The 12,669-nt window shown below is 43.6% G+C and overlaps 1 protein-coding gene across 50 annotated transcripts in view; it reads left to right on the plus strand.

Moving 5' to 3' along the window:
• birc6 (baculoviral IAP repeat containing 6) overlaps nucleotides 1–12,669 on the plus strand; it is a 156,323-nt gene that overhangs the window by 82,861 nt on the left and 60,793 nt on the right. For 38 of the 50 annotated variants that reach the window (XM_090238853.1, XM_090238863.1, XM_090238857.1 and 35 more), the window contains 4 exons: nucleotides 3,202–3,401; nucleotides 3,892–3,963; nucleotides 5,755–6,058; nucleotides 7,053–7,270. In XM_090238853.1, the coding sequence (XP_090094979.1) occupies nucleotides 3,202–3,401; nucleotides 3,892–3,963; nucleotides 5,755–6,058; nucleotides 7,053–7,270 (794 nt within the window). The remainder of the gene's footprint in view (nucleotides 1–3,201; nucleotides 3,402–3,891; nucleotides 3,964–5,754; nucleotides 6,059–7,052; nucleotides 7,271–12,669) is intronic. The other 12 variants (XM_090238866.1, XM_090238868.1, XM_090239092.1 and 9 more) reach the window with 1 other exon arrangement.

Below are 12,669 nucleotides of genomic sequence, written 5' to 3' on the forward strand. Positions count from 1 at the left end.
ATTGCTGCAGGCTTGTTTTGCCTGCATTGTTAACAGAGCCCATGCTTGGTAGCACTGTTACAAAGCCCTGTGCCGGTCTCTGTCAGTGTGGATGTTGATTCTCCCCAGTGGCAGTTCACAGCCTGTATGCTGCCCCTGGCACCCTGGGGCTAATTAACACGAGCAACCACCACCTACAGTCCAAGCAGTGGCGCGCATCTACTCCTCCCTGCATCGCACCCTCTTCTTCTGCACCTCAGTCCTATCTGTCAGTCACACTGGATGACTTGTCCGTCCCCCTGTTGGGTGAGATATTTTAAAAGGCAATGACTGCCAATCAGATCTGCCACCCCACTTCTAGAATAGTGGGCTGCTGTTAGTAGTACACAAGATGGGAGGCCGGTGACCTGAGTGTTATCTGCTAATGAATGTCTGTCCAGCTCCAAACCCATTTCACCAATACTGTCTTCAGCCAGACACTAACCACCTGATTAGGTCAATCATTGTCTTCATCGAACCAATTTAGTTTCACCGCCGTGCTCTCGGAGTTCAGATAATTAGTTGAGGCGTATAGATTAGAAACTGCCTGGAGCAGGCTGAAGCCTGCCAATGCTGTATATTCGGCTCCACCGCTTTCATCTCTGGTCTGGGCTAAAGGAGCACTGCATGGTAAAGGGTAGTGTTCAGTGGACACACATTTTCAACATGAGGTTGGTTCACATCTTTTCTTGATTCTGACAAACCTCTGCCCCATTGCTCTCTGCGCTTAACTACATACTTGACTGTGCAGTAAAATACCTCTTTTACAATACTTACTGCATAGCTCGACTACAATTTCCCCAAATAGTTTCCAATACCGTCGCTTCCCAAAACAAATCATTCCGGAATCCAGACCCATTGAGGCTGATAAATGGGGAGGGTAGCAGTGACCCTCATTAACAGTCCTGCCAGAGATGGGGGGAGGAGGGAGGAGGAGATCTCTTAAACCAGTGCGGTGGCTTTGACCAGGGGGAGATAACAATCCATTTACCCGGCTCAGCCCCACAAACGGCCATCCACTGAATTGAAGACGGGTACATGGAGAGATCTAGCCCCAGCCCCCTTAAAAGCCTTCAACTTCCACAAATAGGCCAGGCCTTTTAGAGCTAAATGGGTTTTGTCCCTCTAACCATTTTTAGGTTTCTAGGTCTACTCCGTCGAGAGAGAGGACTTTAGTGCCCAAAATAACCTTTTAGCATGGGCAGCACCATTGAGGACTTTCACCATTTTGAAGTAGTCAACTGGGTGGGACATCCTATGGCAGGGATTGTCTAGATTCAGCCACAGGCCGTTTTTTTCTTGAGCGGGTGGTCGGGCTGTAACATAATTACACATTTGTAGACTGCAAATTGACCGCAAGAAGCCTAAAGATAGTGCTTTCGGGGTATTCAGACCCATTGAATTTTTCCACATTTTGTTAGGTTACAGCCTTATACTAAAATGTATTAAATTGTTTCCCCCCCCCTCATTAATCTACACACAATACCCCATAATGAGATGGCAAAAACAGGTTTCTATAAATGTAGGCTAATTTATATGTATATATTTTTTTTTTAAGTATCACATTTACATAAGTATTCAGACCCTTTACTCAGTACTTTGTTTAAGCACCTTTGGCAGTGATGATTACAGCCTCGAGTCTTCTTGGGTATGACACTACAATCTTGGCACACCTGTATTTGGGGAGTTTCTCCCATTCTTTTCTGCAGATCCTCTTAAGCTTAGGTTAATCACTTAGGTTATTTCCTGCAAATGTTTATTTTTTGCTCAGAAAACTTGGGTGGCCAAATTCGGCCCGCAGACCGCCCGTTGGGGAACGATGTCCTTTGAGTTAAGCAAGGATCACATAATTCCATCCAGGTCACCAGTAAGGACCAGCCAATGAATTATACTCCTGAGGAAACATTCCATAACTGCAGGTGGCGGTAAATTACCAACCTGGGCTTTATACCTGTTCAGACACACTCTAGGTGGCAGTGTGCACCCTTTCAGTTTGTTTGCCAACTCATAGAAGTATTAGAAGAAGAAAATTTACGAATTCAAATGGAGATGTCCTCAATGGCGCTGTCCGTGCTCTCAGACACAATGATGTGATGTTTAAATCTATGGCCTACCCTTGATTTATCACTTGAACTCTCAGGCTAATAGGATGCACTTGGCGTAGTAAAGGTACTGGAACATTCTGTAAAATAGAATGTTTGTTCTTGAGCAGAATGGTAGAATTCCTTGTCGTTCACGATTTGCCCTCTTTCTCGCAGATTTGATCTGATATGCTCCTCTGAAGTCTAATGATTACCCTTTTTCCTGTGCCTTTTTGGTTGCATTTGAAATGTAACCGTAACTCACTGGGTTGATGCTCTTAAAAGTATTCTCTGGGTGGCCCAGTCTCTTCTTGCGGCCTGCTGAAAGATGAGCGCTTCCTTCTCCATCACGTTTAATCCTGATTTGGAATTTCAGACAGGACGGGCCTGTTACAACCCCTATTAGTCACTACCCTCGTGACTTTTTAATTCACTACGAGGAGGAGGGGGAAAATCCCTTTAGAGACGAGCAATGAATCATTTATTTTATTTTCTTCTCCAGGATGGTGATGTGCAGCGTTTTGTAGATGACCTATCAATCGACTGGGGCTTTATATCATCATAAAACAGGCCGGCCGTGCCGCAGAATGAAAACAATAATGGGGAGCTATTTTTTACCATTCATCCTCCGTTCCATTTGGTTTTGACTTTGTGTACGGAACCACACCCCTGACGTGCAAACACGGACAAGTAGTCTGAGACCTTGATTCTGTTTTAGTCCGTGTGCACTTCATCTGGACTGGCATATCCTTTTTCCAAGGACAACCATTAGCACATATTTATGCATTCATATATGAAAATAGAAATGGTACTCCATCCCCTTATTTCTGGGAAAACTGGTGTCTGTTTCTCTCTCTCTTGCTTGAACTTTATAAATGAATAGTGATAGCTCTGTTTTTTTTCTCTGTCTTGTAACAAGGTAAGAGTTATGAGAGATTTATTTAATTCTGTGCTTGAGATGTAAACAATGTCCCTCTTTGCAGGGCATCCCATTATTTACTTGTCATGATTGGTTGAGCGCGGCACATAGCACACAGAAGAACACAAGCCACATAGAAAATACCTAGTGTCAGTGAAAACACTCTGCTTTACCCTCCTCCAGTGGAACAGTGTGACATGCTGAGTAGCTGTCCAGAGGACGAGCCCATGACCCCGGGAGACGAGGGTCTGGACGCAGCGATCGATGAGTCCCTGCTCGAGACCAAACCCATCCAGTCGCCCCTGCAGGTGTTTGCAGGCATGGGTGGTCTGGCCCTGATCGCTGAGAGGCTGCCAATGCTCTACCCAGATGTCATCCAACAGGTTTGACCGCTTCCTATTCTAATAACTACATAACTAACTAATACCAGCACCCGTAAAATACCACTTTCACAACTTGCGTCATTGGGGAGGTATTTAATTGTAATCCTACAATGTTCAGCCCATTTCCCAGATATGTTTAGATATAGCATATTATCTAGAGCTCAACACTTAAGAAATTCAAGCTGCCTTTGCTACATAGAAAGTCCAATGCGGATCTGAAGTTGCCAAAGTAGTGCCTTATCTCTAATCTGGTTTCAGCCTATAGAGAGGCATTGCAAGTCACTGTTTTCCATTCAGTCTAAATCCCTATTTGTCTCTTCTGGGCTCCCCCTGTGCTACATCATTCCTCCTAAATGAAAGTAAATTGATACTTTAAACGGTAATTGAGAGCACATAGCGACAAGGTGACTAGCTGGAATGGCTTCTGACAGCTGCCAGGTACTAAATCTGTTTTGTTTTGTTATTTTCTCCCCCTTCCAAATTGTTGCAGCGAATTGAATTATTCAGGCAGTCTCCCAGAGCTACTGGTGGTTTGAAGCAGACGCCCCACGAGGGCTATCAAGTGAGATGATTTGTTTTGTACTTAGCATTGTGATGAAAATGAAGCATATACATGATTGGTCATTGATTGGTTGACCATATACCTATCTCAACAGGATATTACATCATTCTGCATTAGTTTAACCCTTTGTGTGTCTCTGGATAGTGTTCTCAGAGCACGCTCTTAAGGCTGTGAATAATTGAGGTGTTCTGCTCTCATCCTGAGTGAGACTGTTAGCAAAGTAAACTTAAGGCATTGATGCAGGTGAGGCTTTTCTGTTTACCCAGCAGTGGCCCTGTGTAGTGTTTTCTGATGGGTTAGCCAAACAGCCCAGGTCTGTGTCTTTTGTCCCACTGGTGTTTAGCTGTTTACTTACAGCACATCCTGTTCCTGGAGATCCACTCTGGCTCTTAGTGCAGCTAAGCTTGAATTGATTATATTGATCACAATAACTTTGTTTTTCTGAAGTGCTGCCGCTCCGATACTTGCCTTAATCTTAAGGACACTGGGCACAACCTGAAAAAACACTCACTGTAACAGGAGCCCAAAAGTTGAGGGCTGGTACAGTGCCTTCAAAAAAGTATTCACTCCCCTTGACTTTATCCACATAATGTTGTGTTACAGCCTGAATTTCACATTGATAACATTTAGACTGTTTGTCAATGCCTACACATAATACCCCATAATGTCAAAGTGGAATTGTTTATGTACATTTTTACAAATGTAATAAAAAAGGAAAAGCGGATGTCTTGAGTCATTAACTATTTAACCCCTTTGTTATTGCAAGACTAAATACGTTTGGGAGTAAAAATGTGTGCAACAAGTCACACACACAAGTTGCATGTACCCACTCTGTGTGCAATAAGTGTGTACCATGATTTTTGTGACTACCTCATCTCTGTAACCCACACATACAATTATCTATGAGGTCGCTCAGTTGAGCAGTGAATTACAAACACAGATTCAACCACAAAGACCAGGGAGGTTTTCAAAATTAAACAATCAACAGAATGGAGCTACGCACAGGCAAAACCTAGAGGAAAATCTGGTCAAGTCTGCATTCCACCATACACAGGGAGATGAATTCACCTTTCAGCAGGACAATAACCTAAAACAAGGCTAGATGTACACTGGAGTTGCTTATCAAGAAGGCAGTGAATGTTCCCGAGTTAGTTTGGACTTAAATCTACTTGAAAATCTTTAGCAACACCTGAAAAGGCTTGTCTAGCAATGATCAACAACTAGTTTGACAGAGCTTGAAGAATTTTGAAAATGATAATGGGCAAATGTTGCACAATCCATGTGTGGAAAGCTCTTGGAGACTTAAACAGAAAGACAAAGGTGCTTCTAAAAGTATTGGTGTGTGTGTGAATACTTATGTAAATGAGATTCCTGTATTTCATTTTCCATCAGTTTGCAAACATTTCAAAAAACATGTTTTCGCTTTGTCATTATGGGGTATTGTGTTGAATTTAAAAAAAATCCATTTTGAAATCAAGTTGATTCACAACATTTGGAGTAAGTCAAGGGGTATGAGTCTGAATTTATGTTAAACTTTTAAATCAGTTGACCCTCTGCTTTATCCCATCAAGGAAGTGTTGAGTTAGGAGCTTTGTCCCCAGGGCACTATGCCCAGTCCCCCAACAGCTCTATTGATCTGAATAACTGTTCTCGAGTTCCATATACTCCCTACTACCCTCAGTGCCCAAAGACAACACATGACATTGAGATCCCACCCGAGTCAGCTCGTCTGTCAGTGTTTTCCATTTGTTGTCCTCTAACCCCATTCTATCCCTGGCTCATCCTGTGCAGGTGAGTGCTCCGGTGGTGCCCTCTACCACGCAGGAGAAGCCCAAGGACAGCGACCAGTTTGAGTGGGTCACCATCGAGCAGTCTGGCGAGCTCGTGTATGAGGCGCCAGAGACCATGGCCGCCGAGCCGCCACCCATCAACAAGTCGTCAGTGCAGACCATGTCGCCCATCCCCGCCCACTCGCTGGCGGCCTTCGGTCTGTTCCTGCGCCTGCCGGGCTATGCTGAGGTGCTGCTGAAGGAGAGGAAGCACGCCCAGTGTCTGCTCCGCCTGGTGCTGGGAGTCACAGACGATGGCGAGGGCAGTAAGTGACAACTCTCACGCAGCTTCAGGCGTGGTCAGGAAAAACTCCTGTCCCTATTTATGAAGGATTTAGAAGCATGTTCATATTTTGCAACACCGGGTCCCTATGGTGTTAATTTAGAAGGCTGCTTGCATGGACAAACATTCTCAGCCCTACTAATAGCAGTTAACTTTTCCACCAATGCTCAGATTGACTTTGTCAGGCAGTTGATCTTGCCAAGTTGTGGACCAAGCAGATCGATAATGCCCATTATCAAAGTCCCTGAACACATAGCTGTCAGTGTCATATGGGCAATGCATGTAAACCGACTCTTCTAAAACCACCTGGCCACAAGCAGGTAGAGAAATAGAAGGGGCGAGATTTAAATCCCTCCATTTTCAACTGAGGCACGTTTGTTCCCACTGGTGCAGATCTTGCCCTGCAGTCATTGAGACCATATCTGTTTGTTGGCCCTGTGGATCATTTAGCCAAAATACTCACACTGGCTTGTTTAATATTGACAAGTCCTACCCCCTCTCATACATTACAACTCCTATCAAGCTGACCTTTGCTCTCATTTGCCTTCATTATTGATGACTATTTAGCTCCCCTCTCCTCTAGGGCCTGAAATAAACCATGTTGTCCTGCAACATTTTTTTTTTTCTTTAGTCCTTGAGATAACGGCCCTTAATGATTGAAGGAGAGCAGGCTGCCAGCTTGTTTAGTGACACTGGTCACACAGCACACTGTCAGTCTGCCATTTAGTCGGCTGTTGTCTTCTCTGGCCTCATTCTCATGAGTGCTAAATCAATGTGTCCATCCTTTCTGGACAGTATTCCTCTACTTCTCTGTGGTCATCTCTCCTATGGTGGTCATCTCTCTCACCATCCCTCACACTCATACAGTGATTCATTCATTTATGTGTTTTTTATAATTCTTGTCATTATGAGAAGATGATTGATATTATCAATCATCTTCTCTGATTGGCTGTTTCTCTCCCCTTCCTTCCTTCCAGGTCATATCCTGCAGAGTCCGTCGGCAAATGTGCTGCCCACGCTGCCCTTCCACGTGCTGCGGGCCCTATTCAGCACCACACCTCTCACCACGGATGACGGCGTGCTGCTGCGCCGCATGGCCCTGGAAATAGGAGCCATCCACCTCATCCTGGCCTGCCTGTCAGCCCTCAGCCATCACGCACCCCGTGTCCCCAACACCAGCGGGAACTCTTCAGAGGTGAAGCCCAGACACTGACCGTGTCCAAAAGGCGCTCACATGCACATACACACTTCTGGGGACATGCATGTGTGCTTAATACTCGAAGTGCAGTGGAAGTCATGTGAATTTAAAATGTTATTATCTCCGGCATTTTTTAAGTCAAGTCTAGGGCTGTTGCGGTGACCATATTACCGCCACACCGGCAGTCACGGATCATGAAGGCAGTCAAATTCCTTGTGACCGTTTAGTCACGGTAATTAGGCTTCTCCAAGCTCTGATGCTGCTGATGGTCATTAGTAGCCTACCAAACTTGCTAACTGCCTGGTACTCAGCACTCTATTGTGCATCTAATCACTCTGACATCAATGCAAATGTAATCGAAAATCGAACCAAATACATGTTGCGGAACATTTCTATAGGCTATGCAGTTGCGCGAGGAAACCATGTGATGGCCTCGACTAAAAAGAGGAGCATTCCATCAGCTTTCTATAGGCTAGGCCTACTATATTTATTTCTCAACTTTCCTTATATTAAGCACATTGCTTCACTATACAACAGGCGTATAGCCCACCTGGTTGGCATTAAAATTAACCACGGGTAAAAGTGTCCTCCATTCGCTATTTAAGTGCATAGATGACATTTTTTTTTGCTGCCCCTGTTTCGAGACAGGTGCATGATAGTGGTCCATTCTAAATCAAATAAAATGTTGCACATTTATTATTTAGTATATGTAAAGGGGAGATTTAATCAAGAATAGTCTGATAGGTGATAATAGACTATCACTTGTGAATGATATAGTATCACTTGTGAATGATGCTGCCTTTTTTTGTTGTGACTTTTTCTAATCATAGTCGCACACCTCATGTAACCTAGCCCATGGACCGATGTTTTAATAAGGTTTGTATCACATCTAAAGTGACCAAATAACTTCTTAAAATTTGGCACATTAATTAACCTTTTATTTAACTAGGCAAGTCAGTTAAGAACAATTTCTTATTTACAATGATGGCCTACCAAAAGGCAAAGGCCTCCTGCGGGGACGGGGACCTGGGATTAAAAATAAATACAATATAAATATAGGCCAAAACACATCACAACAAGAGGGACAACACTACATAAAGAGAGACCTAAGACCACAACATACAATGGGGCAAAAAAAGTATTTAGTCAGCCACCAATTGTGCAAGTTCTCCACTTAAAAATAGGAGAGAGGCCTGTAATTTTCATCATAGGTACACTTCAACCATGACAGACAAAATGAGAAAAATCACATTGTAGGAGTTTTAATGAATTTATTTGCAAATTATGGTGGAAAATAAGTATTTGGTCACCTACAAACAAGCAAGATTTCTGGCTCTCACAGACCTGTAAATTCTTCTTTGAGGCTCCTCTGTCCTCCACTCGTTACCTGTATTAATGGCACCTGTTTGAACTTGTTATCAGTATAAAAGACACCTGTCCACAACCTCAAGCAAACAGTCACACTCCAAACTGCACTATGGCCAAGACCAAAGAGCTGTCAAAGGGCACCAGAAACACAATTGTAGACCTGCACCAGGCTGGGAAGACTGAATCTGCAATAGGTAAGCAGCTTGGTTTGAAGAAATCAACTGTGGGAGCAATTATTAGGAAATGGAAGACATACAAGACCACTGATAATCTCCCTCGATCTGGGGCTCCCCGCAAGATCTCACCCCGTGGGGTCAAAATGATCACAAGAACGGTGAGCAAAAATCCCTGAACCACACCGGGGAACCTAGTGAATGACCTGCAGAGAGCTGGGACCAAAATAACAAAGCCCACCATCAGTAACGCACTACGCCGCCAGGGACTCAAATCCTGCAGTGCCAGACGTGTCACCCTGCTTAAGCCAGTACATGTCCAGGCCTGTCTGAAGTTTGCTAGAGAGCATTTGGATGATCCAGAAGAAGATTGGAAGAATGTCATATGGTCAGATGAAACCAAAATAGACCTTTTTGGTAAAAACTCAACTCGTCGTGTTTGGAGGACAAAGAATGCTGAGTTGCATCCAAAGAACACCACCATACTGTGCTACTGTGAAGCACGGGGGTGGAAACATCATGCTTTGGGGCTGTTTTTCTGCAAATGGACCAGGACGACTGATCCGTGTAAAGGAAAGAATGAATGGGGCCATGTATCGTGAGATTTTGAGTGAAAACCTCCTTCCATCAGCAAGGGCATTGAAGATGAAACGTGGCTGGGTCTTTCAGCATGACAATGATCCCAAACACACCGCCCGGGCAACGAAGGAGTGGCTTCGTAAGAAGCATTTCAAGGTCCTGGAGTGGCCTAGCCAGTCTCCAGACCTCAACCCAATGGAAAATCTTTGGAGGGAGCTCTAGAGGAGATCTGCATGGAGGAATGGGCCAAAATACCAGCAACAGTGTGTGAAAACCTTGTGAAGACTTACAGAAAACGTTTGACCTCTGTCATTGCCAACAAAGGGTATATAACAAAGTATTGAGAAACTTTTGTTATTGACCAAATACTTATTTTCCACCATAATTTGCAAACAAATTCATTAAAAATCCTACAATGTGATTTTTTGGAATTTTTTTCCTCCTTTTGTCTGTCATAGTTGAAGTGTACCTATGATAAAAATTACAGGCCTCTCTCCTATTTTTAAGTGGAGAACTTGCACAATTGGTGGCTGACTAAATACTTTTTTGCCCCACTGTAGCAAGGCAGTAACACATGACAACACAGCATGGTAGCAACACAACATAACGACATGGTAGCAACACAACATGGTAGCAGCACTTAACATGGTACAAACATTATTGGGCACAGACAACCGCACAAAGGGCAAGAAGGTAGAGACAACAAGAGGTTTAGAGGCTAACTGGCATTCATAAGCAGCTCGTGAGTCAAGTTTGGATAAGATCATTTTCACCATTAAAAATGCAGCTTTTATAATAGAAGCATTAAATACATTTGCAGCCACTTTTGATAGCCTACTGCCATGTGCACATGGGTGACGAAATAGCCTTTTATAGTTTATCAACATTTTAAGCTAAATGTTCTGATCTGTTGCATCACCCACATTGCGTAAAAAAGTTATTTTTTATGCTAGTGGTTCTATTAATTTGGGATCTATTGCATCCCACAACTGTCCGACTGTTTGGAATATTTTGTACTATGGGGGATAGTAGATTGACATAGACTGCTGCATTTGCTGTTATTTGACTTATTAAAATGTAATGTTCCAAAAGTCTGCATCATTGGCTTGTGGGCCATGAGATGTGTGGAAGCCAGGAGATGCTAAATGTGTTTGTTAATTAACGGTCAATTACTGTGAGACCGACTTTTATTTGCTTGACAATCACCGGCAACGAAATTTCGTGACCGCCACAGCCCTAGTCAAGTCTTTTACTAAACTTATTTCACACACAGGCTTATAAAAATAGATGTAGCCTTAAGACAAGATTTAAATTGACAATAGTCTAAATGGGTGACTATATTAGGAATTGTTTTGTGAAGGAACGGAGCTTACCAAAAAGCGACTTGAAAATCATCCTACAGAGGTTCATGCATGTCAGATGTTTTGATTTATATAATGGAAAGAGAGGACACTCGAAGGTTTCTAAAAACCCCTAGTGTCCCATTCAAAAGTTTGGACACACTTACTCATTCCAGGGGTTTTCTTTATTTGTACTATTTTCTACATTGTTGAATAATAGTGAAGACATCAAAACTGAAATAACACATGGAATCATGTAGTAACAAATCAGTGTTAAGTGTTAGTGTTAAACAAATCAAAATATATCTTATATTTGAGGTTCTTTAAAGTAGCCAACCTTTGCCTTGATGACAGATTCGCACACTTGGCATTCTTGTGGTGGTATTATTTATAATTTCATATACTCTGATATAAACTGTGTAGTTCAAGCCCTAAATGCTGATTGGTTGAAAGCCTTGGTATACCACGGGTATGACAAAACATTTATTTTTACTGTTCTAATTATGTAGGTAACCAGTTTATAGTAGCAAAAAGGGACCTCTGGTGTTTGTGATATATTGCCAATATACCATGGCTAAGGGCTGTGTCCAGGCACTCCGTGTTGTGGATGTGCGTTTCAATAGCCCTAACCGTGGTATATTGGCCATATACCACACCCCCTCGGGCCTCGTTGCTTAATTAGAATGTTGATGCCCCAAAGGCGAGGCATTGGCTCAAACTGGGATGCCTTGAGGCCCGGCCATTCTAGTGTTAATAGAACAAGAATGTAAGCACAGTTCAAACACACTCCTACTCGTATGTCACCAGATGTCGGTGGAAGTGTGTTTTGCCCATTGCGTCCTCTTGTGTGTTCATGATGGACCAACACTAAGATAAACCTCTATTTGGGTTGGGTTGACAAAGCATTGTGTGACAAATGGTGTCAGCCTTGTCTAATGCTTTTGGCTTGACACGATAGGAGGTTCTCACTCTCCTTTTGTCTTTCGCTCAGAGAGAGATGGGCAATGAGGATCAGTCATGTTATTAATTACTCTACCTGGCAGGGCTTTACTCGGGGCTCTTATGCATATCTCTACTGAGCCCTTGACAAATTGGGTAATTGTTTAGTGTGAATGATAAGAGGCAGGTCTGGCTTTGAAGAGAGACGTGTCCTTTGTATTTTTGCCAACTCCAGGCAGAAGGGAACATCATGAATAGGAATTGAATCATGCACTGTCTGACTGCCATGCCCATTAAATGGAGTGATTCTACTTCTATTGAGCTTTCTGCTTTGATGCAACACTCACCTCCTGCTCGTTGCCTTTCAAAGTACTCTGTACCCGTCTCGGACCACTGCGATGCAAAGGAGATGACGATCAACTTGTATCAATCACAATAGGGATTTTGATCACTGGAAGCTCAACGCCACGTCAATGCCACCACAAGGGTCCAAGCGCTATATATCATAGGCCTAAATCCAGCTAGTCTGCTATAGATGTTACTTTAAATAGTGGGCTAGGCTATTGCAGTACTACGGCCCAGTGTTACTGTGGACCATTTCAACACGTGCTCTCGTCCACAGACCCATGTGGATTTAAGGAGTTGAGGACAGATCTCGGGGGCCAGTGGCTTGGGCGCGGGCCAAAGTCCTGTCACAGCGGTAATGGCCGTCCTTGAGGCGGCGGCCCAGGGGTGCTGCTTTTATGTGTCCGGAGACACGGGCCAGAGCGGGCGGGCGGTCAGTCCACTCACACACACACACAAACATCCCTCTTTATCTGGGAAAGTGAGCCTCCTCCCTGATTTGATGTTCCAGGGCTCAGTGATTAGTCTCCAACCTCTTATGACGAGAGCATAACTCCTCCCCCTTGTACCACTGGGAGAGTGGCCCAAACAGAACGGTCCTATACAAAACACACACTATTGCCATCTATTAAAATCTAGTGAACGATGAAGA

The sequence above is a fragment of the Oncorhynchus mykiss genome, chromosome 1, assembly GCF_057628025.1.
Source record: "Oncorhynchus mykiss isolate SJ-2025 chromosome 1, ASM5762802v1, whole genome shotgun sequence".
NCBI lineage: Eukaryota > Metazoa > Chordata > Actinopteri > Salmoniformes > Salmonidae > Oncorhynchus > Oncorhynchus mykiss.